Source organism: Manis pentadactyla, chromosome 4, assembly GCF_030020395.1.
Source record: "Manis pentadactyla isolate mManPen7 chromosome 4, mManPen7.hap1, whole genome shotgun sequence".
NCBI lineage: Eukaryota > Metazoa > Chordata > Mammalia > Pholidota > Manidae > Manis > Manis pentadactyla.
The window spans coordinates 107102775-107128049 of NC_080022.1; the positions used below are offsets into that span (position 1 = coordinate 107102775).

At 39.3% G+C, this 25275-nt stretch overlaps 1 protein-coding gene across 5 annotated transcripts in view; it reads right to left on the minus strand.

Annotated features, from left to right (window-relative positions):
* Positions 1 to 25275, minus strand: part of TBX15 (T-box transcription factor 15) — a 118784-nt gene that overhangs the window by 28385 nt on the left and 65124 nt on the right. For all 5 annotated transcript variants that reach the window (XM_057500596.1, XM_057500595.1, XM_036924443.2 and 2 more), the window contains 3 exons: positions 23174 to 23275; positions 21330 to 21501; positions 20131 to 20298 (listed from right to left, as the gene is read on the minus strand). In XM_057500596.1, the coding sequence (XP_057356579.1) occupies positions 20131 to 20298; positions 21330 to 21501; positions 23174 to 23275 (442 nt within the window). The remainder of the gene's footprint in view (positions 1 to 20130; positions 20299 to 21329; positions 21502 to 23173; positions 23276 to 25275) is intronic.

Sequence of the window (25275 nt, forward strand, 5' to 3'; positions counted from 1 at the left end):
GTCACTGGTTTTCTGTTTGTGACTTAAAATCAGTTTTTCTTCCTCCATAATCTACAGCAATAAACCACACACCATATTTTCTTTTCAAGTTGGAGTCATAATATTTTATTTTCTCTTTCAGGTTGGCTTATCCTGTCTGATTCATTTACGGTAGGGGTTTCTGATGTATGATTGTGCTGCCATATTTTGGGGGCCTCCACAGGCCCCTGTAAATATAATGATATTCTATCTCGTAGGTCTGGGAGAAATGGTTGAAAACCTGTTTCCCACAGCTCACTGTATCTCAGGCTAAGGTGTCTGCATGGGGATTTAATAGACAAATGCTACCAAACATTAGGAAAAACAGTACTTCTATACTTGTTTCAAAGCTTTTAATGTGAGATTTAGACAGCTTTATAAAGAGTATGGTTGTGCAGTCATATTTGTTTATTATCAAGTGCCTTTGTGTACAAAGCACTATGACAGGGAGCACAGGAGACAGAGTGGTGTGCAGTCAGTGTATGGCTATGTATCATCCATTTCCCCCTGAGGAGCTTATGATCTAGAAGAAAAGAGCAGGTCTGTACACTAATAATTACAATATAAAACAGAAAAATGATAAGGTTCACAGAAAAGACAAAATGCCGTGACAGCCTAGAGGGAGTAGTGATTGCCCCAGTTTGAAGGGCTCTGAGGTTTTACCTTAGAGGCAGCACATGAGCAAGGCCTTGAAGGGTAGGCAGGATTTTAAAGAAAAATGCAAAAAGGGTAGAAAGGAATAAAACAAGCTTTTCATAAGAAAGGTCCCATGTGAGCCAGAGCATTGAAGTGGGGAAGAATGAAGCACACTCAAGAAACACTGGGTTTTGACCAGAGCACTGGGCCCGGGCAGGTACATGAGAGAAAGCTAGGGAGGCTGCCCTAGGCCACACCATGGAAAGCCTCTATTACCCCACTTAGGCACTTGGATACCCTATGGGCAGAAGAGAGCAATTTCAGCTAGAGAAGCCAAACTATGATCCCAGTTAGCTTGTGCTGACGACTTCGGCTGTGCCTACAAATACCACGAGTAACACGGACAGTATTTTGGAGAAATGAACCAATGTATTCGCAATCTCAATAATCCTCAGTTTCTAATAGTCCCATGGTCCCCATACAAGGGCCAGCCTGGTAGACTCAGGTCTTAAGAGTATCTTCTATACTGTAGAAAAGGACATAAATGACAGCTGGAATATAAAGCTTGCTCTCCTTTGGAGGACAAGGATGTGATATAAGGTAAATTCTTACCAGGTAGAGAAAATCCTCACTTTCCACCTCAGTAGAGTATGACAAAAGAGGAGACAGACAACAGAGAAGCAAATAGTCAGACTTCCATGTCCCTTAGCTCCCCTGACTCAAACCAGAATCCAGACACACACATGGAGCTGACAACCTCAAAGTAAAACTGCTGCCTGGTCTGGTAAAGCAGGAAGAGGCTTGGGTCAGCACCTCCAGGCTTCCCATTGCCTGTTGTGGTGGGACAGGGACTCAGAGGTCCCTGCATGCCATGACAGGGAAGGCAGGGTGACCCCACACAGAGGCGCTACAGCTGAAGCAGGAGCCAAACAGAGGACCTGGATGAAACTGAGATGAGGCTGAGCTGGGGAGGCCTAGTTGGTCCTGCTGAGGCAAGAACACAGGCGCCCGAGTTCAGCAGTCTCCTGTCAGTGATGTGTCTCCACACGAGGGCCCCATGGGCCAGGCCAGACCAGATCACCCACGGCAGAGACAGTGAGGCCCAAGAACAGCTCATTTGAATAGTTAATAATCATGCTTATCAATTAGACCCAGATATAGCCGTCAATCTCCACCTCCCACCTTAGACCAGGTCCTATCATCTTTGACTAAACTACTCTAAATAACCTTCAAGCCGATCTCCCTCTTCCAGACTTGTGCCTGTCCAATCTCCTCTCTCCACAGCAACCAAACTGATCTTTGTTAATGCATAATTGGATCATGTTATCCTCTTCAGTGGCTACTACTGTACTCAGAATTCAAACACATCCCCTTGCCTGGCCTTGCAGGCCCAGCATGCCCTGGCTCCTGCCTACCTCTCCATCCCTACCCACAGTCCTCTGCCCCTGGTCCACAGGCTCTAGCCAAACTGCTCTCAGTGCTGGAATGTGCCAAGCTCTTTCCTTGCTCAGGCCCTTCACACTCACTCTACCCCAGACAAAGATGCTCTTCTCTCTATTCTTTACCAAACTGACTCTTTATCCTAAGTCTCTGTCGAAATGTTGTCTCCTGAGAGAGGTCTTCCTGATCATCCCTCCAAAACAGGATACTCCTGCTACTCTTTGTAACTATGCCCTCTTTAATTCTTTCTTTGCTCTTAACCCAGTTGGTAGTTAAACATTTATTTTGCTGTTTACGTATTTACTATCTGTCTCTTGACCTGCACTAGAGGTGGGAACCATGTCTATTTTAAATACCATTTTATCAATAACCTAAATAGACATGTTATTCATGCCCAATGAATATTTATTCAATGAATGAATAAGTGAATAAGTGAATGAATGTTCATGTGGGAAATAGGCATCACAAGTCCCAAAGCCATCACAAGCCTTAGAGTATATAGACCAAACAACTCTTTCGATCCTACTTGTGTTCACTGCAGTCATTACAGGCAAAAGTTTTAAAAGTCCTTCTAGTCAGAACAAGGTCTATTAGTAACTTCCTGTGTAGATAAATCTGTTCTACAGCAGTCATGTTCAAACTGCATCCAGTGATAATGAGGAGACATGGAACATGCAGAGGAATGGAAGTATTTTTCTACACTGATTTTATTTCCATAACCTTATACTGACTTGTGTAGTCTGAGTTATTGAAGAGGGGGTGGCTGCTGGCTTGCCACCATTAACTTTACTCATTTTCACTCACTTTTCTGCCCAGTAACATAGACGCAGTTAATAAAAGAGGACTGTCTCACAAAGCACAGTGCAGATATAGTAGCACAACCTACAAAGAAAATGAAAGTTGATCATCCTGAGTACGATTTTACAGTACCAAGGCTGAAAATTCTTATTTTTTTACCATATTGTTTGAAAGATATTCCATCAGGCTTTTTAAAAATATTTTAGCCCATATGAAAAAGAATTCTGTACTGATTTGATGGGAAAGTTCAAGCAAAACTACCTCAATAGTTTAGGATATAATGAGCAGCTCAAAAATCCTATTAGATTTGCTAACACAAACCTGGCTGTGGTTTCAGACTTCCTATCTGGTTCATGTAGCAAATTGTCATCAAGAAATAAGACTGTGTTACCTGAGGAGAACAGGGTGTGTCTTTCTGAAATCTAGTTTCCTGTTTGGAAAAAAAAATCAAAGATCAGCAATCTTTTTACCTTAAAGAAGAGAAAGATTCTGGAGGTGGAGCCAAGATGGCGGCATGAGTAGAGCACTGGAAATCTCCTCCCAAAACCACATACATTTATGAAAATATAACAAAGACAACTCTTCCTAGAAGAGAGACCAGAGGACACAGGACAACATCCAGACCATATCCACACCTGCGAGAAACCAGCGCCTCGCGAAGGGGGTAAGATACAAGCCCCAGCCCGGCGGGACCTGAGGGGCCCTCACCCCAGCTCTGGGCGGGAGGAGAGGAGTCAGAGTGGGGAGGGAGAGGGAGCCCAGGACTGCTAAACACCCAGCCCTAGTCATCCGCACCAAAGCGCAGACACAGTGCATGCGTGGGGTCCTGGATACTATGGAAACAGGGTAGCAAGATCTGTGAGCAGGTCACTGAGGCTGGCACCCTGGGGACAAAGAAAAGCAAGTGGCTTTTTTTTTTTTTTGCAAGTGCTTTCTGGAAGTCTTAAAGGGACAGGGACCCCAAAGCCAGACAGAAACATCCTGAGACACTTAGTCCAGCGGCAGGGAATTGGGGGAACTCTGGGCACTCTAACCCCCTGGGGAGCAGGGAGCACAGAGGCCCCTCATGGAGATAAATAGCCTCCCGGCTGCTCCCCCTCCAACGCGGCTCCACCATATCGGAGCCGCCGCCCAAGGCAAGCCACGCCCACAGCAACAGCGGAGATAAACTCCATAGCAGCCGGGCAGGAAGCAGAAGCCCTGGCTGTGCGCAGCTGCCCAGCACAAGCCACTAGAGGTCGCTGTTCTCCCAGGAGAGGAGGGCCACAAACCAACAAGAAGGGAAGTTCTTCCAGCCGTCACTCGTCCCAGTTCTGCAGACTATTCCTATCACCATGAAAAGGCAAAGCTACAGGCAGACAAAGATCACAGAGACAACACCAGAGAAGGAGACAGACCTAACCAGTCTTCCTGAAAAAGAATTCAAAATAAGAATCATAAACATGCTAACAGAGATGCAGAGAAATACACAAGAGAAATGGGATGAAGTCCGGAGGGAGATTACAGCCCGGAGCGAGATTACAGGCATCCGGAAGGAGATTACAGAAGTGAAACAAACTCTGGAAGGATTTATGAGCAGAATGGATAAGATGTAAGAGGCCATTGATGGAATAGAAACCAGAGAACAGGAATGCATAGAAGCTGACATAGAGAGAGATAAAAGGATCTCCAGGAATGAAACAATATTAAGAGAACTGTGTGACCAATCCAAAAGGAACAATATCCGTATTATAGGGGTACCAGAAGAAGAACAGAGAGAAAAAAGGAAAGAAAGTGCCTTTGAAGAAATAATTGCTGAAAATATCCCCAAACTGGGGGAGCAAATAATTGAACAGACCACGGAAATACACAGAACTCCCAACAGAAAGGACCCAAGGAGGACAACACCAAGAAACATAATAATTGAAATGGCAAAGATCAAGGACAAAGAAAGAGTTTTAAAGGCAGCTAGAGAGAAAAAGGTCACCTATAAAGGAAAACCCACCAGGCTATCATCAGACTTCTCAACAGAAACCTTACAGGCCAGAAGAGAATGGCATAATATATTAAATGCAATGAAACAGAAGGGCTTGAACCAAGGATACTGTATCCAGCACGATTATCATATAAATATGATGGAAGGATTAAACAATTCCCAGACAAGCAAAAGTTGAGGGAATTTGACTCCCACAAACCGCCTCTACAGGGTATTTTAGAGGAACTGTGCTAGACGGGAGCACTCCTAAAACTAAACAAATGTCACCAGAGAAAATAAAATCACAGTAAAGAAAGCAGACCAACCAAATACTAAATAAAGGCAAAAAAATAAAATCAACTACCCACTAAAAGCAGTTAAAGGAAACACGAAAGAGCACAGAATAAAACAACCAACACATAAAGATTGGAGGAGGAGGAATAAGAAGGGAGAAAAGAAAAGAATCTCCACAGACAGTGTATATAACAGCTCAATAAGCAAGCTAAGTTAGGGAGTAAGATACTAAAGAGGCTAACCTTGAACCTTTGGTAACCACGAATCTAAAGCCTGCAATGGCAATAAGTACATATCTTTCAATAGTCACCCTAAATGTAAATGGACTAAATGCACCAATCAAAAGACACAGAGTAATAGAAAGGATAAAATGGCAAGACCCATCTATATGCTGTTTACAAGATACTCACCTCAAACCCAAAGATGTGCAAAGACTAAAAGTCAAGGGATGGAAAAACCTATTTTAGGTAAACAACAGAGAGAAGAAAGCAGGGGTTGCAGTACTAATATCACACAAAATAGATTTCAAAAAAAGAAAGTAACAAGAGATAAAGAAGGACATTACATAATGATAAAGAGCTCAGTCCAACAAGAGGATATAACCATTCTAAATATATATGCACCCAAAACAGGAGCACCAGCATATGTGAAACAAATATTAACAGAACTAAAGGGGGAAATAGAATGCAATGCATTGATTTTAGGAGACTTCAACATGCCACTCACCCCAAAGGATAGATCCACTGAGGAGAAAGTAAGTAAGGACACGGAGGCACTGAACAACACGCTAGAACAGATGGACCTAATAGACATCTACAGAACTCTACATCCAAAAGCAACAGGATACACATTCTTCTCAAGTGCACATGGAATATTCTCCAGAATAGACCACATACTAGCTCACAAAAAGAGCCTCAGTAAAATCCAAAAGATTGAAATTCTACCTACCAACTTTTCAGACCACATAGGTATAAAACTAGAAATAAATTCTACAAAGAAAGCAAAAAGGCTCACAAACACATGGAGGCTTAACAACATGCTCCTAATAATCAATCGATCAATGAACAAATTAAAATAGAGATCAAGGAATATATGGAAACAAATGACAACAACAACACAAAGCCCCAACTTCTGTGGGACACAGCGAAAGCAGTCTTAAGAGGAAAGTATATAGCAATCCAGGCACACTTGAGGAAGGAAGAACAATCCCAAATGAATAGTCTAACATCACAATTATCGAAACTGGAAAGAGAAGAACAAGTGAGGCCTAAAGTCAGCAGAAGGAGGGACATAATAAAGATCAGAGAAGAAATAAACAAAATTGAGAAGAATAAAACAATAGCAAAAATCAATGAAACCAAGAGCTGGTTCTTTGAGAAAATAAACAAAATAGATAAGCCTCTAGCCAAACTTATTAAGAGAAAAAGAATTTGATGCAATCCCTATGAAACTACCAGCAACATTCTTCAATGAACTGGAACAAATAATTCAAAAATTCATATGGAAACACCAAAGACCCCGAATAGCCAAAGCAATCCTGAGAAAGAAGAATAAAGTAGGGGGGATCTCACTCCCCAACTTCAAGCTCTACTATAAAGCCATAGTAATCAAGACAATTTGGTACTGGCACAAGAGCAGAGCCACAGACCAATGGAACAGACTAGAGAATCCAGACATTAACCCAGACATATATGGTCAATTAATATTTGATAAAGGAGCCATGGACATACAATGGCAAAATGACAGTCTCTTCAACAGGTGGTGCTGGCAAAACTGGACAGCTACACGTAGGAGAATGAAACTGGACCATTGTCTAACCCCATATACAAAAGTAAACTCAAAATGGATGAAAGACCTGAATGTAAGCCATGAAACCATTAAACTCTTGGAAGAAAACATAGGCAAAAACCTCTTAGACAAAAACATGAGTGACCTCTTCTTGAACATATCTCCCCGGTCAAGGAAAACAACAGCAAAAATAAGTAAGTGGGACTATATTAAGCTGAAAAGCTTCTGTACAGCAAAAGACACCACCAATAGAACAAAAAGGATCCCTACAGTATGGGAGAATATATTTGAAAATGACACATCCGATAAAGGCTTCACGTCCAGAATATATAAAGAGCTCACACGCCTCAACAAACAAAAAACAAATAACCCAATTAAAAAATGGGCAGAGGAACTGAACAGACAGTTCTCCAAAAAAGAAATACAGATGGCCAACAGACACATGAAAAGATGCTCCACATCACTAATTATCAGAGAAATGCAAATTAAAACTACAATGAGGTATCACCTCACACCAGTAAGGATGGCTGCCATCCAAAAGACAAACAACAACAAATGTTGGCGAGGCTGTGGAGAAAGGGGAACCCTCCTACACTGCTGGTGGGAATGTAAGTTAGTTCAACCATTGTGGAAAGCAGTATGGAGGTACATCAAAATGCTGAAAACAGACTTACCATTTGACCCAGGAATTCCACTCCTAGGAATTTACCCTAAAAACACAGCAATCAAGTTTGAGATAGACAGATGCACCCCTATGTTTATCACAGCACTATTTACAATAGCCAAGAATTGGAAGCAACCTAAATGTCCATCGATATATGAATGCATAAAGAAGATGTGGTACATATACACAATGGAATACTACTCAGCCATAAGAAAAGGGCAAATCCAATCATTTGCAGCAACATGGATGGAGCTGGAGGGTATTATGCTCAGTGAAACAAGCCAAGCGGAGAAAGAGAAATACCAAATGATTTCACTTATCTGTGGAATATAAGAACAAAGGAAAAACTGAAGGAACAAAACAGCAGCAGAATCACAGAACTCAAGAATGGACTAACAGGTACCAAAGGGAAAGGGACTGGGGAGGATGGGTGGGTAGGGAGGGATAAGGGGGGGGAGAAGTAGGGGGTTATTAAGATTAGCATGCATGGGGGGGTAGGAGAAAAGGGAGGGCTGTACAACACAGAGAAGGCAAGTAGTGATTCTACAACATTTTGCTATGCTGATGGACAGTGACTGTAAAAGGGTTTATAGGGGAGACCTGGTATAGGGGAGAGCCTAGTAAATATAATATTCGTCATGTAAGTGTAGATTAGTGATACCAAAAAAAAAAAAAAAAGGGGGCAGTTCCTGTGTGGTAACCTCCAATGAGTTCTACACAAGGGTATAAAGGGCATATAAAAGTATAGGCAAAGGGTCTGTTTGCGTTTATACAGAAGATCAAAGCCTAATTGGGCTACCCCAAAAATGAACTAAGATACGATATGAAAAAGAACTTCCAACATCAGCACTCTCGGGAAGACTCATGACAGAAGATGATCATCAAAAAACCCCAACAAAGATCCACGCACTGCTACAGCTGTAGATGCACTCATCCCACCAGCTCCTGGACTTGCCATGGGAATGAGGAAGGAGATATCTAAGCTGGCCTGTGCATACAGTAAAACAACAAATTTGACTGGATCTATACTGTTGGAACTCAACCAAGAATTAGGAGAAGTGCAAATTGTAGCGCTCCAAAATCTTACAACTACAGACTATTTACTGTTAAAAGAACATAAGGGATGTGAACATTCCCCAAGAATTGGTTGTTTTAATTTGTCTGATTTCTCTCAGACTGTTCAAGTTCAGTTGGATAATATCCACCATATCATAGATAAGTTTTCACAAATGCCTAAGGTGCCTAACTGGTTTTCTTGGTTTCACTGGAGATGGCTGGTAATTACAGGTATGCTTTGGTTATGTAACTATACTCCTATTATGTTAATGTGTGTGTGCGCAATTTAAGTAGTAGCTTAAAACCTATACATGCTGAAGTTACTCTACAAGAAGATATGTCAAAGAAGTAATCAATCTTCCCATGTTTTCTTCCGCCTGCTACTTCTATAGCTTTTCTTCTTCCTTCCTAATTACAACCCTTAAATAGAATTCGTGCCTCATATCAAATTTACCGAGTATCATAATTCTTCCAAGTGGTAAAGATACCTCAAGACAAATGCTGGGCATAGAAGCCACAGGGCATAAATATGCAAAGAAGTAAAAAGCTAACCTTTTCAAACAGTAAGGCTTCTCTCTCACTTACCAACTTTACATTTCCCTGTATGGCCCCGGAAGATGACTGGTTAGCCAGAGACGGGTAAGATTCCTCAAGGGAGGAACAACCTAAGACAGGCACAGTCGCAGGGGGGCCATCAGGTGAGAAATTGGGGATCAACAGAGGTGAGGCTTAGAACCTCACCCCCCCTGTTCTGAGAGAAATCTTCTGCATACTTGGATGTTTTATTGCCCTTGTCTAGCTTGGATTAACACATAGTCTACAGGCACACACCTGATCATCTACATTTGCTCTCTTACAACACTAAACTATGTTTTCTACCTTTATCTTGTATCTACCTACCACTTCAGCATTTTATTAAAAATAATAATAATAAAGAGAGAAATGTGGTATCCACATATAAATCAAGTATAAAAACCAAATGAGTATTCATATTTGAACTGATTGTTTATAGTTCATAATGCATGAGCAAAACCGAAAGTTTCTGTGATGGCTGCCCTTGTACTGTTCACTATGTAACTTATTCATTATGTAAGAATTTGTTCTACATGTAAGAACTTGTTTGTTATGCTTCAGAAGATTGGAGACTGACGAAAATTAGGCTTGGGGTTTATTAATGATTGTGCATTGAGCATTGACTCCCCTATACAGAATTTTATTGTCGTTAACAACCATTTGATCAATAAATATGAGAGATGCCCTCACAAAAAATAAATAAATAAATAAATATAAATAAATAAATAAAAAAGGACAGACTTCCAATGGTAAAATGAATAAGTAACCGGGATGTAATGTATAGCATAAGGAATATAGTCAAGATATTGTAACAGCTTGGTAGGGTGATAGCTGGAACCTAGAATTATGTATATAAATGTTTTATCACTTTGTTGTACACTTGAAACTAATGTAATGTAATACTGTGCGTCAACTACCCTTCAATAAAAAATAATTATTTAAAAAAAAAAAGAGAAAAATAGAATCAACACAAATCAACAGAATCAGAAATGAGAATGGAATAATCACGACAGACTCCACAGAAATACAAAGAATTATTAAAGACTACTGTGAAAACCTATATGCCAACAAGCTAGAAAACCTAGAAGAAATGGACAACTTCCTAGAAAAATACAACCTTCCGAGACTGACCAAGGAAGAGACACAAAAGTTAAATAAACCAATTACAAGCAAAGAAATTGAAACAGTAATCAAAAAACTACCCAAGAACAAAACCCCCGGGTCAGAAGGATTTACCTCAGAATTTTATCAGACACACAGAGAAGACATAATAACCATTCTCTTTAAAGTTTTCCAAAGAATAGAAGAGGAGGGAATACTCCCAAACTCATTCTATGAAGCCAACATCACCCTAATACCAAAACCAGGCAAAGACCCCACCAAAAAAGAAAACTGCAGACCAATATCCCTGATGAATGTAGATGCAAAAATACTCAATAAAATATTAGCAAACCGAATTCAAAAATATATCAAAAGGATCATACACCATGACCAAGTGGGATTCATCCCAGGGATGCAAGGATGGTACAACATTCAAAAATCCACCAACATCATCCACCACATCAACAAAAAGAAAGACAAAAACCACATGATCATCTCCATAGAGGCTGAAAAAGCATTTGACAAAACTTAACATACATTCATGATAAAAACTCTCAGCAAAATGGGAATAGAGGGCAAGTACCTCAACATAATAAAGGCCATCTATGATAAACCCACAGCCAACATCATACTGAAAAGCGAGAAGCTGAAAGCTTTTCCTCTGAGATCGGGAACTAAACAGGAGTGACCACTCTCCCCACTGTTATTTAACATAGTACTGGAGGTCCTAGCCATGGCAATCAGATAAAACAAAGAAATACAAGGAATCCAGATTGGTAAAGAAGAAGTTAAACTTTCACTATTTGCAGATGGCATGATATTGTACATAAAAAACCCTAAAGACTCCACTCCAAAACTACTAGAACTGATATCAGAATTCAGCAAAGTTAAAGGATGCAAAATTAACACACAGAAATCTGTGGCTTTCCTATACACTAACAATGAACCAATAGAAAGAGAAATCAGGAAAACAACTCCATTCACAATTGCATCAAAAAGAATAAAATACCTAAGAATAAACCTAACCAAAAAAGTGAAAGACCTGTACCCTGAAAACTACAAGTCACTCTTAAGAGAAATTAAAGGGGACACTAACAAATGGAAACACATCCCATGCTCATGGCTAGGAAGAATTAATATCATCAAAATGGCCATCCTGCCCAAAGCAATATATAAATTTGATGCAACTCCTATCAAATTACCAGCAACATTCTTCAACAAACTGGAACAAATAGTTCAAAAATTCATATGGAAACACCAAAGACCCCGAATAGCCAAAGCAATCCTGAGAAAGAAGAATAAAGTAAGGGGGATCTCACTCCCCAACTTCAAGCTCTACTACAAGCCATAGTAATCAAGACAATTTGGTACTGGCACAAGAACAGAGCCACAGACCAGTGGAACAGATTAGAGACTCCAGACATTAACCCAAGCATATATGGTCAATTAATACTTGATAAAGGAGCCATGGACATACAATGGGGAAATGACAGTCTCTTCAACAGATGGTACTGGCAAAACTGGACAGCTACATGTAGGAGAATGAAACTGGACCATTGTCTAACCCCATACACAAAAGTAAATTCAAAATGGATCAAAGACCTGAATGTAAGTCATGAAACCACAAAACTCTTAGAAAAAAAATAGGTAAAAATCTCTTAGACATAAACATCAGTGACCTCTTCTTGAACATTTCTCCCCAGGCAAGGAAAACAAAAGCAAAAATGAACAAGTGGGACTATATTAAGCTGAAAAGCTTCTGTACAGCAAAAGACACCATCAATAGAACAAAAAGGTACCCTACAGTATGGAAGAATATATTTGTAAACAACAGATCCGATAAAGGCTTTACATCCAAAATATATAATGAGCTCACACACCTCAACAAACAAAAAACAAATAATCCAATTAAAAAATGGGCAGAGGAACTGAACAGTTATCCAAAAGAGAAATACAGATGGCCAACAGACACATGAGAAGATGCTCCACATTGCTTGTCATCAGAGAAATGCAAATTTAAAGCACAATGAGGTATCACCTCACACCAGTAAGGATGGCTACCATCCAAAAGACAAACAACAACAAATGTTGGCGAGGTTGTGGAGAAAGGGGAACCCTCCTACATTGCTGGTGGGAATGTAAATTAGTTCAACCATTGTGGAAAGCAGTATGGAGGTTCCTCAAAATGCTCAAAATAGACTTACCATTTGACCCAGGAATTCCACTCCTAGAAATTTACCCTAAGAATGCAGTACTCAAGTTTGATAAAGACAGATGAACCCCTATGTTTATCACAGCACTATTTACAATAGCAAAGAATTGCAAGCAACCTAAGTGTTCATCAGTAGACGAATGGATAAAGAAGATGTGGTACATATACACAATGGAATATTATTCAGCCATAAGAAGAAAACAAATCCTACCATTTGCAACAACATGGATGGAGCTAGATGGTATTATGCTCAGTGAAATAAGCCAAGCAGAGAAAGAGAAATACCAAATGTTTTCACTCATCTGTGGAGTATAAGAACAAAGGAAAAACTGAAGGAACAAAACAGCAGCAGAATCACAGAACCCAAGAATGGACTAACAGGTACCAAAGGGAAAGGGACTGGGGAGGATGGGTGGGTAGGGAGGGATACGGGGGGGGAAGAAGAAAGGGGATATTATGATTAGCATGCATAATGGGGGTGGGTGGGAGAAAGGGGAGGGCTGTACAACACAGAGAAGAGAAGTAGTGATTCTATAACATTTTGCTATGCTGATGGACAGTGACTGTAAAGGGGTTTGTGGGAGGGACCTGGTATAGGGGAGAGCCTAGTAAACATAATATTCTTCATGTAATTGTAGATTAATGATAACAAAAAAGAAAAGAAAGAAAAGGGGGATTAGTCCCTGATAGGATAAAACTAACTGCAAATCAACAATTAATGCATGCTTTAAATATCCTTAATTTTGATCATTTAAAGGGTGTCAGATGATCTGCTATGGAAGTACATTTTTCTGATAATATTCTTTTCTCTTAAAAAAAAAAAGCAGTTCCTGTGTGGTGATCTCCAATAAGTTCTTCACAATGGTATAAAGGGCATATCAAAGTGTGGGCAAACGGTTTGTTTGTGTTTATACAGAGGATCAAAGCCTAATTTGGCTACCCAGAAAATGAATTAAGATATGATATGAAGAAGAACTTCCAACATCAACATTCTCTGGAAGAGTCATTCCAGAAGATGATCATCAAAAAACTTCAACAAAGATCCTGGCGTTATTGCAGTTGTAGCTGCATTCATCCCACTGGTTCCTGGACTTGCCATTGGAATGAAGAAGGAGATATCTAAGCTGGCCTGTGCATACAGTAAAACAACAAATTTGACTGGATCTATACTGTTGGAACTCAACCAAGAATTAGGAGAAGTGCAAGTTGCAGCGCTCCAAAATCTTACGACTACAGACTATCTACTGTTAAAAGAACATATGGGATGTGAACAGTTCCCAGGAATGTGTTGTTTTAATTTGTCTGATTTTTCTCAAACTATTCAAATTCAGTTAGACAATATCCATCATATCATTGATAAGTTTTCACAAATGCCTAGGGTTCCTAACTGGTTTTCTTGGTTTCACTGGATATGGCTGGTAATTGTAGGTATGCTTTGGTTATGTAGCTGTATTCCTATTATGTTAATGTGTGTACACAATTTAATTAGTAGTTGAAAACCTATACATGCTTATGTTACTCTACAAGAAGATATGCCAAAGAAATAATCAATCTTCCCATGTTTTCTTCCGTCTACTACTTCTATAGCTTTTCTTCTTTCTTCCTAATTACAACCCTTAAGTAGAATTCGTGCCTCATATCGAAATTACCAAGTATCATAATTCTTCCAAGTGGTAAAGATACCTCAAGACAAATGCTGGGCATAGAAGCCACAGGGCATAAATCTGCAAAGAAGTAAAAAGCTAACCTTTTCAAACAATATTGCTTCTCTCTCACTTACCAACTTTACATTTCCCTGTATGGCCCAGGAAGATGACTGGTTAGCCAGAGACGGGTAGGATTCCTCAAGGGAGGAACAACCTAAGACAGGCACAGTCGCAGGGGGGTCATCAGGTGAGAAATTGGGGATCAACAGAGGTGAGGCTTAGAACCTCCCCCCCCTGTTTTGAGAGAAATCTTCTGCATCCGTGGATGTTTTGTTGCCCTTGTCTAGCTTGGATTAATACTTAGTCTATAGGCCCAGACCTGATTATCTACATTTGCCCTCTTACAGCAGTAAATTATGTTGTCTACCTTTATCTTGCATCTACCTACCACTTCAGCATTTTATTAAAAAAATAATAATAATAATAAGGGAGAAATGTGGGATTCACATATAAATCAAGGTATAAAAACCAAATAAATAATCATATCTGACTTGATTGTTTATAGTTCATGATGTGTGATCAAAACCGAAAGTTTCTGTGGTGACTGCCCTTGCACTGTTCCCCATGTAAGAACTTATTCACTATGTAAGACCTTGTTCACCATGTAAGAACTTGTTTGTTATGCTTCAGAAGATTGGAGACTGTTGAGATATAGGCTTGGGGTTGTTTAATGACTATGCATTGAGTCCCCTATGCAGAATTTTATTGTTGTTAACAACCATTTGATCAATAAATATGAGAGATGCCCTCTAAAAAAAAAAGAAGACAAAGATTCTGCAATGGAAATTTCCTGCTAACTCCATGAGAACATGTTGGCATCAGCTTCTTCCAAGAAAAAGCTTAAAATGTAGAGTCACCTTTATTCCCACTTCTACCACCTTATTCTCTGCAATGAGATTCTGGATGTGGTGTACCTTCCTCTCTGCCATAGGCCTGCCACTCCAAAAGCAAATAATAGTAATAATAAGTTCAGTATGCTAGCAGCCCTGGGAGTCTGTGGGTCAGTCAGTAAGGGTGGGAGGAAGGAATGGGAAAGAGGGAAAGAAAAGTATTAAGTATTTCCTGAAAACAGAAACTTTCTTCACACTTCACTACTACTTACATCCAAAGGATCAGAACCACAGATAAATAAGCAAATAGTAGTAGACGTGTGATGGCTCATCAGACATTAGGTCATTTTCCAAGCATACATTCAGTGCTGTACACTATAGGGCAGACACAGATACCTTAGAATTATGGAAATGGAAGAGTCCTTCTTGGTTAGTAGTTTCTGGTCTTCAAAATTCCATAGGCCAATTCAATGCCCCCATTACCACATTTAAGTGATTGACATTGACATTCCAATTTTTTATTCTACCAAATGAATAGAGTTCACATCTATCTATTATCTCCTGCCACCAATATTTCATAAATTGAATGCCATTTTAGTTTCAAAAAAGTAAAAAGGACAAAATAATGTGCAGTACATTAAAATCAATGTTTACATGTATAAAAAGTTCCTATACGGTCTTTATTTTCTCCTCTATAAGCAGACTATAAAAAGCTTCTCCATAGGCTGGTGACAGAGAAGCACTGATTCAGATCAAACTATCAGTTTGCAAATGAGAAGGAGTGATTTATCAAAGGCAGCCCAGTCCATCATCTGCAGGCTTTGTTCTAGAACTTAACTTTGACCTGGTGTTTTCCACCATATCACACTGGTTTTTGTAGAGGTACAACTTTTATTCTCAAAAACCTCAAAATATTGAGAGGAAGATTGGACACATGAACAGGTTAGAATATGATAAGAATCATGACAGAGGCACAGTGCACTAACAATTCCATGAGGGGAGGACCATTTGCAGCTGAAAAATGTAAGGAAACTCATAGGGGACTGTAATCACCCTGAACTTGAAGAAGAGAGGGAATCTAGACAGACAAAGATGAAGGTAAAAAGCATTCCTGGAAATACAGCAGCAGAAGACAAAGCAAGGCATTCATGGCATAGAAACAATGGTAAAACTCTAACCAGACTGCTGAGCTCTTGTGAATGCATGATGAGGACTGATGGAACAAGAACCTAGAAATGTAGCTGGTAATTAACCATAGAGGACCTTAACTTGGGACCCTGGACTTAAGTCCCTAGTGACTGAGGAGTGATTGACAATTTTTGACAGAGAAATGATGCCATCAGAGTTGTGCTTTAGGAAGATCCACCCAGCAATGAATATATGTGATGGCTCATGAGACATTAAGCTTGCCATCCAGGCAACTCAGCTGGAAGCTATCACTACAGTCCAAGGAGGGCAGGTCCAGGACAAGGCAGAAGCAATGAGACTACAGGGTAGAAAATATTTCATCAGTAGAAACAACAGTTTAGTGGCAGATTGGATACGGTGAAAGTGGGACATCCATCCTCGGTGACAAGATGGAAGCCAACAGGCTTTAACAGTAGAGAGGACTTGGGAGAAGTAACAAATGAATAGCATCTTTGAAGATTTTGTTTCCCAGCAACAAAACACCATGTTCCCACCTCTCAAACGTGGACTTGCTAAAACTGTACTGGTCTAGAATATTGTGGGGGTTAAAAAAAATGTGACAGATATGAACACTCTAATAATTTTCAGTATTTGAAAATCATGTGTCAGTGCTTCTGTTTGATAATAATACATTGCTCCCAACACTCACTGAAAATTGTGCATAAAAAAAAAAGGAGGGAAAGGAGGGAGAAATTATATTTTCAGAGCTAACAGAGAGTTAGAAAGTATAGGACCAACTGCTCATTTTCCTGAAAAACAAATTGAAGCCCAGAAAGACAAAATAGTTCAAAGTGACATTGGTAGCTAGCGGGATTTTAAGACTAAAACTCAGGTCTCCAAATATCTTGCCCACTGCTTTCTGGAATAAAACACTGTCTTTCCTTCAGAAGATTGGGTATCATTTTTTTCCAATTCTATTCCCTTTATTGCCCTTCCTTCATTGTGTTCTTCCAAACAAGTTCCTGAGAAAAATGAAACCCTACCATGGACATTTTTTTGCCTCTTTACTCTCTCATAGGCCTCCTAACTGGTCCCTTAAAAAGATACATATATATATATATATATATATATATATATATATATATATATATATAAATTAAACATTTTTGCCATAAAATATTAATTGTTCTCTTTCTGGAAGGCTGAGGGAAATAAAACACAGAACAAGGTGAATACAGCTCACAAAAGAGAACAGTTTGTGCTATCCGGCATCTTCAAGACAAGTCTGAAAATTATTGTTAGGTAATAGCTCTGACTTACAGGGTTCAGACCTCAAGATTCCTGGGAGAGAGACCTGAGGTTAGTTTGCTTTATTAGAAAGCACTGTATTCTATTAAATCATATCTACACAGCCAAAGAGAATGTTAAACAATCATGCTTATTGATTTTCCAAGGACTGGAGGCATGTTAAACAGGCAAAGGCTGTTATCTTGACTGCAAAATGGGCAGAATTGAGTATGACTCATCTATTTTAAATGTCAGCACATTATGAATTCACCAACATGACAACAGAACAGAGATCAAAGTAGTTATGTATCGATGAGAATACTTCAAGAGCCAAAGCAACTCCTCCAATACCCAACCATCCACTTTCTCCTTAATGAGCAATTTACTGCCCACTCTCCTTCATGCCTGCACAGACCCAGCCCTTTCACAATGTAGGCTCACCATTATTAAGTGGATGCCAGGCTTGTGTCAGTGACTTTATGCACATTCCCTCATCCAGGCCTCATAACAAACATTATGAGGCCAGGACATTTTCAGACCAGGAAACACAAGTTGAAAGGGGTTAAAAAACTTGTTCAGTGCCACACAATTTATCAGTAGAAAGGTCAAAAATCAAACTAGATGTCTGCCACCACATCCCATGACCTTATTCCTGGTATCCTGCTTCCACCTGACTGCCACTGCCCCGTCCAGTCCAGATATAGACACAATATTTATACCTGTACGATGTACTCAGACATAGAAACACTGCCTTGAGAGAAAGCAGAGGAAGTGAAAGGGATTTCGGGCACCCCTGTTTGGTTGCCTTTCATCATCACGGTGAATTGTAGCTTTCGAGTTTCAGTGTGGGTTATAAATGCTAATCCTCCTGGCCTCTAGAACTGATCTCAATGAAGCAGTAGAATGTTCATTTGTCAGTGTTCTAGTTTGCTCTACAAACTAAAATCTCAAGTTGTAATATTTATTATATCTCTGCCTTCATGAGAAACTAATGATTAAAATGGTGGGGTGGCCAGGGTAGTCTTGGGAAAAAAATCTAGTTGGTTATTCGAAGAACTCAGCCTCAGACTCCCCCCTCTTCTATAACACAGTTAATCTAACTACAGCTCCAGTTCCTTCAAAGGCCATGTCTATACTGCTGCTCTATTTTATATATCAGAGCTTGAAAAATCTTGATTATTAAAGTTTTCTGTAAGGACCCCCCCCATGACATCTGCAATTTTACTCTCTACAGAGTTTGAGAGGGTTCAATAGTTTTTAAATACTGTGTCTACCAGTGAAGTCTGAAATTAGGAACACTTTACACCTGCTAAGAAAGTCCAACAAATTTAACATTTAGTGGACTAAATGGTGGCCGAATTCCTCCAAAAGTGAAGAACATGTAAGGAATCTTATCCAGATGCACTATGAAAGATTGAAATACTTTCTATACGAACCAAAGATTATACAACATACCTTCAGGTGCCTGGCACATAGTAGGCACTTAATAAATATTTATTAAATGAATGTTTTTCCTCTATTTTCTCTGTCAGAGCATTAAGCATAGTATCTAACACAAAAGGTATTGAGTATTATAGTATAAGCTCATTTTGCTCCAAACAGGTCCAAAATAAAAGTATGCAGACTTTCAAGCAAAATAAACAAGGAAAACTCTTTGTTTCAGAAAAGGATTCGCTGCAGAATCCTATTAATTAGACAATTTTCCAAAAGAATGACATTTACATGCAACTTTTAGGGAACTAAATAAAGTGAGATCATTTGTAAATCCACCTAGTCACCCTCCTCCAAAAAGAACATTGTTTAGAATGCCCACAATAATTCTAGATTTGACCTCTCTATCCTCCACCATCCACATACCTCCTGCATTAGTCTGGCTCATTCATACCTGTATCTCAACATCAGAAAAAGCATTAACTCTTCTAGGAAAACTTCTGTCATTCCCCATACCAAGAAACACCTTGTCCACATCTCTGTCATTAAATTATTCCACTGTATTATTATTATGTATTTTCATGTCTTTCATTCAACTAAAACTTTTCTTGACTTGGGGAATCTGCTCAATTGCTCTTCCAAGATTGGAATATATTGTAAGTTTTCAATAAATATTTGTGGAATGAATGAGCAAATTACCTATATAAAAACAAAGAGATCTTAGGGTGTGGCTGGTGATCACATGGAAGTAAATTTAGATCGAAAGTGTAAATGGAAGCAGTGGGGCTTAAATAGAGTTTGAGAGGCTTAATGTCTTTGATGTAGCCTGGTGGAGGGAAACATGGAAAACTGCAGATAAGAGGGAAGGAATGAATTAAGCCTCAGTACTTGCAAAGGAATTGCAAATGATGAGGAACATTTGCCAGGATGTAGGAGAGAATATGAACATGGGTACAAGTTCAGAGACATGAAAATGACTTAGGAGGTTTAGTTCTCTTAGTCAAAGATCTTGTTTCTGATCTAAATCTAGACTATGCCAGTTGCTACTAAGCATTACCCCCTTGTCATCACCAATGCCTTGTGTGCACAGCAAGCCTAGTGTCTCTCATTCCAGCTCCTCAGTAGCATGTAGAAGGACTAAGCATTTCTTAACAAAAGCATGAATAAGCTCCTTTAAAAGCAGGTGCAGCAGGAGACTCAAAGGCAGCTGTTACCTGCTGGTTCTGATAGGCTGTGACTGTGGTGAACACGGTCTCAGGGAAGTTGAATGTTTTCACTCCATCCCCAACAGGGACAGGTTTGGTGGGAGAAAGGTCACTGCTGAAATCTTTTCGAATCACATGAACTCGAGGCTGGTATTTGTGCATAGAATGCAGAATGATCTGAAATGAGAAGGGAAAACATTGTGCCAGGAATCACTCTAAGGTCACTACATCTTTTCAAGTTAACATGCAAATAACATCATAGGATAGAAGCATTATAGAAGATAAGGGGTAAGATGTACAGGAAATTGGAAACCAGCATTCCTGCCCATGGCAGGAAGGACTAAGTGATTGCATAGCATTACATGGAACCATAATACAGAGTATTCCAATCATGGGTCGGGGGATGTAAAAAGTTTTTTTAATTGAATCAATACTGAATGACTATTCTGATAGAATAGGCCAGTAGTAGAAAACACTCCATTGAAAGGCCTCAGAAGCTGTGCTATGTGACAGTTGTTCCTTCCTGCTTCAAATTTTCAGCATGAGTTCATGCTGTCTTTAAATTCTACAAGCTATTATTTGTCCTTTGTTATTTAATTTATGGACATTTTCTTAGTCATGTGAAAATGGATGGCACACATATGCTCTTCCTTCCTCAGAAAATTGTCATTTCCATAAAGATAAGAACAATGGTTTTAGTTTCTTCAGTCTTCCCATTGTACTCGGTATGGATCCTAGCCTTTAGGGAAAATTTAGGATACATATAATTGCCAAAGATAAATTAAGAAAACCAGGGGCTCCAGTTATACCTGGGAAGACCTATTCTTCTAAGTTCATAAATCTCTTAACAAACCAGCCAGAATTGTCAATTCAGTTGCTTTTCTAAGTCTGTTACTCTGTGAGCTATTCTACCTAATACTGTGATTTGTTTCACCGTATTTTAATTGTCCTGCATTTCTGTCTCTGAATTCTCCCCTGCATAGAATGTGAGTGTCTAGAATACAAGAACTCTGATAAACATAACCTGATGCATAGCAGACATTTGCTAAATGTTAGGTTTGTAATGAAATTTCACAGAAGAAAAAAAACCTTTTATGCATACTTATTTAAAATAAATTACAGTGGCAGCGAGATGTTTATTCTACCTGTTGGCTCTATAGCAAAATGAGGAAGAGGGAGGGAGAAAGAGAAGAGATTCTTTGACTCACATGTCCTTGATCATCCAGTTCATTGTTGGTCAGCTTGAGTTTGTCGAAACTGACCACCTGTCTCATCCAAGTGTCTCCAGAAGCTAGAGAATCAGGGTGTATATAAACTCTTGGGGGGACAGGGGAATCAGCATTGCCAGCCACCATCCACTTGGAGCTATGATACACATATCTGATAGAGAGAGGGAGAGAGAAATCAGAGACAGGTGCAGAGAGGGGGTACAGCACCCAGAAAACAAGTAGAAACAGAAGAGAGAAAAGACAAGAAAAAATGACAAGAATGGAAAAGTAGTAGGGATTAAGCAGAGAATGTAACACAGAAAAATAGAAGGACAGATAAGCAGAAAAAATAAGATAGAGACAGAAATGCAGAATTAGTTGGAGCAGGGGATGGCAGAAAAGTGCTGTGGTTAATGATCAAAACTGCAGCTCTCACAAGGAAAACATTCTCACAGTTCTTTTTATTTCTTCTCCCTCTCCTTGCCTTACACTCATGTGTGCTCACAGACATCCTGAACCCATGTGTCTAGCTACGGAAAAGGTATTTTACTACAACCTTTCACCTTTCAAATGCAAACCATATAATCCATTGGCCACTTGTTCAGAATTTGGTTCCTTATTAAAAACATCTTCCATGTTGTCCTCTATAAAACTCAGCCATGTGCAAGACACCCCCAAGCCTCTCACTTGTTAACCATTTCCTCGCTAACATCTAAATTCTGAGGCGTTCTATGAAAATGGAGGGCGTTTGCCTTAGTGCAACCATACCCAGAAGCACCAAGTCTTCTCAGTTAGTGTTCTGTTTGATGAACCTAGTTTTGAATGTTATCATCTTCCAAATTATTTTCTGACAAAGTCACTGGAAATGACATGTTGGTAGCAAAGGAGGTCAGTTTCCCAGAGTCTGCCAATTGCTCTGTAATTTTAAAAAGTAATCTCCATGGATATGGCACTTCTCTACTTCTCAGTTCTAAAGGACCACATGGCACCTGGACCCTGGCAAACAGAGGCACTCAGTCCAAATCACAAGTCCCAAGATCCTCTAAAACAGATCTGAAGCATCTCCTCTCCTAAGTCCTGTATCCAGACCACTTCTCTTTTGACCAGCTCTCTGCCCCTACCATACTAGTCCTGGTCTTCCCCAGTCATCTCTCACCTCCAAATTCTCAGCTATTTCAAAAATGAGCTGCAATTCACTGAATTTATTGAGATCTCAAGAAATCAACTAAGCCACAGCTTATTTCAGATAAGAACTGTATGTAATCCATCCAAGAGATGTAAACACTATCTTGGCTTTTAAAGACTTTGAAGGAAGGTCATGTAACAAACTCATCCACAACCCATATTAATGGATAATTCCTCTTAACTAGATGTTCTTCTTGAAATCTTACCCAGTTCTCCTATTCTTCCCCTCCATCATCCACAAAGTAATCCACCAAATATATGGTCCACTTCTCCTTCCCCTCTCCAGAATAAATCACCTCAACCCATTTAGCATTTCGTAAAACAAATTGTTCAATATGTTAATCACTTTCAATATTAACTGAATTAGTTGTAAACTTAAGGTCCATTTAATTTTGCTACCCTGGCAGATGCTATACAATCCACTCTCTCCAGAGATATATGGGTTATTTCAAACCAAACCTAACCAAGTCTTGATTTCCTACTGCTAGCAACTACTTCCTGCCTGTTGCTCTGCCACAAATCATTGGTATATCCTCCATCTTTGTTTCCTATACAGCGCATTGTATGGTGCACTGTTAAAATGCTTCATCTAGTGAATTTAAAGAACTTTCCTGGAATTTTTTGATGCCCACAGTTTCACATCACAGAGTCATCATCACCTGTATCTTTTATTGTCCACAGGCACAATGTCCATCGCTATGTAGTACTGCTGATGTGGATCCAGGCCAGTGATTTTCACTCTCATGGCAGGAAACATCCTCCTGTGAAGGAGAACAAGGTAGTAGGTTCAGAAATCAGAGGGAGAGGAGTAGCAGGAGTAAAATCTCAGACAGTCTCTTCCTATTAGGAGCCGTAAGCATACCAAAGTCCAATTCCTCTAATTCTCAGAGTGGCTGACTTTTTTCACTTCAGAAATTATCATTATAAAATATTCTGAGAACTCTTATTGCTGATGTAAGCACCTCCTTTTAAAGAGTTCATACCACACCCTCTTTATATTATTAACTTTTAATGTGATTAGATAGATAAATCATGTGTGTGCATATCCACACATACATCTCCTACTAGATTATAACATTTTAAAATATACTCTATACTTAACATATTTGAACAATCTATGATACTCTTTTTATTACCAAGTTGCCAAGTTATACCGAACTACCAACTAGATTACCACAGTTAATTATAGGTGATCATGAAATATTGTTTGACATACTGAGTCTACTTGAAAATGACCACTCTAAAAATAATCTCTGAAGAAGAGAAAAAGAAGGTGCTACCATTCCCCAAACAAAGGGCCACCAAAGTTTTTTTTAATGCATAAAACTGTAAAAAAAGTACTGCAAGTTCTCAGGCTGTCAACGTGTATGTCAAAGGAAGGACACTGTGGAATAGGGAGCAAATACCAAATGAATTCTAGTGGCCTCTGGGCAATACCTCGTTCTACCACAATGCCTTGTTAAACTTGCCAAAGCAAATGAGGTCAGGATATGACACTTTACAACCACCCTCATAATTGAAGAGGAGGAGAGGGGGCAGCCCAAAAAAGGTATTGAGTTTCAGGGAGTCAAGAATAAAATTTTCCATTCTTCTTTAACCATAAGAAAGAAGAAAAAATCAAGCTCTTTTGTCATTCATTTAGGAACCAGACATAAAAAGTGCTCAGTTCAAAAATGTGGATTGCCCTGAATGTGCTATAGGATACTTGTACACAAAATGCTGCATTAAGCTTAACCATCTGGTGCCAGTTAGTCGAGCTGGGCAGAGCATGGTGCTAATGAGGTCAAGGTCACAGGCTTGATTCACATACAGCCTAATTGGCTTTGCTCCATTTCACAGCCATAGACCATACACTGACCCTAGACAGCCATCTTGCAAATATGCCCTGGTTGTTTACATAAGGAGCTTTCTATGCTAATCACATACTTCACTACTCACCAAAATCAACTCAAAAAGCAAATGTCCTCTGGTTGTAAGTCAGTGACATCATAATCATATTTGCGGGGAAAGCACAAGAGGAACCAGAGACCTTTAATAGGGATGATGGCTAATTATCAAATATTTACAAAGAATAATGCATAACCATTCCTTCTTTCCCACTTTATAACTCTTCAGAAGCTTCTATTAGTATATCATTTTAAATTTTCTCCCTCTAGCCTCACAAGTTTAATAAGAAATCCTTATGTTTTAGTCTTATTGTGGGCTAATGAAATTTGACAGTGGACTACTCATAATGACTAAATCTAACATTCACTATAGGTTAGGCACTTTGATTCACCTTAAATCTTTCCAAAAATTTAGGAACCTTCTGTATACATTTAAATGTAGATCAGTAATTCCCTTCTTAATAATTATTTATGTTTGTCATATATATATATATATACTTGAAGAGCATCTTCTCAGGGGCAGAAAGTCCTCTCACTTGCTATCTGAGGTAAGAAAATAGGGTCCCTCCCAGCCTTTTACAGAAGCTCTGTTCCATTGAAGGTGATAACTTTCTTTCTTAATAACTTCAATAAAAGGGGCTAGATATTATTTAATTCAACCTCTGTTTTGCCTGAAAATGTATATGACCTTAAGTGGAGAAGCTACCAGGCCCTTACGAGCACCCAAGTTCTAAAATGAGCTGTGTGACTTTAGGTAGGTTATTTAACCCCCTTAACTAAAAACAAGGAAAGGGTCTAGATAAATTCCAAGGTGCCCCTTGCTTTAAAATTCCATGACTGCCTTTGAATTCTCAATTTAAGAATTCATCAAAAAT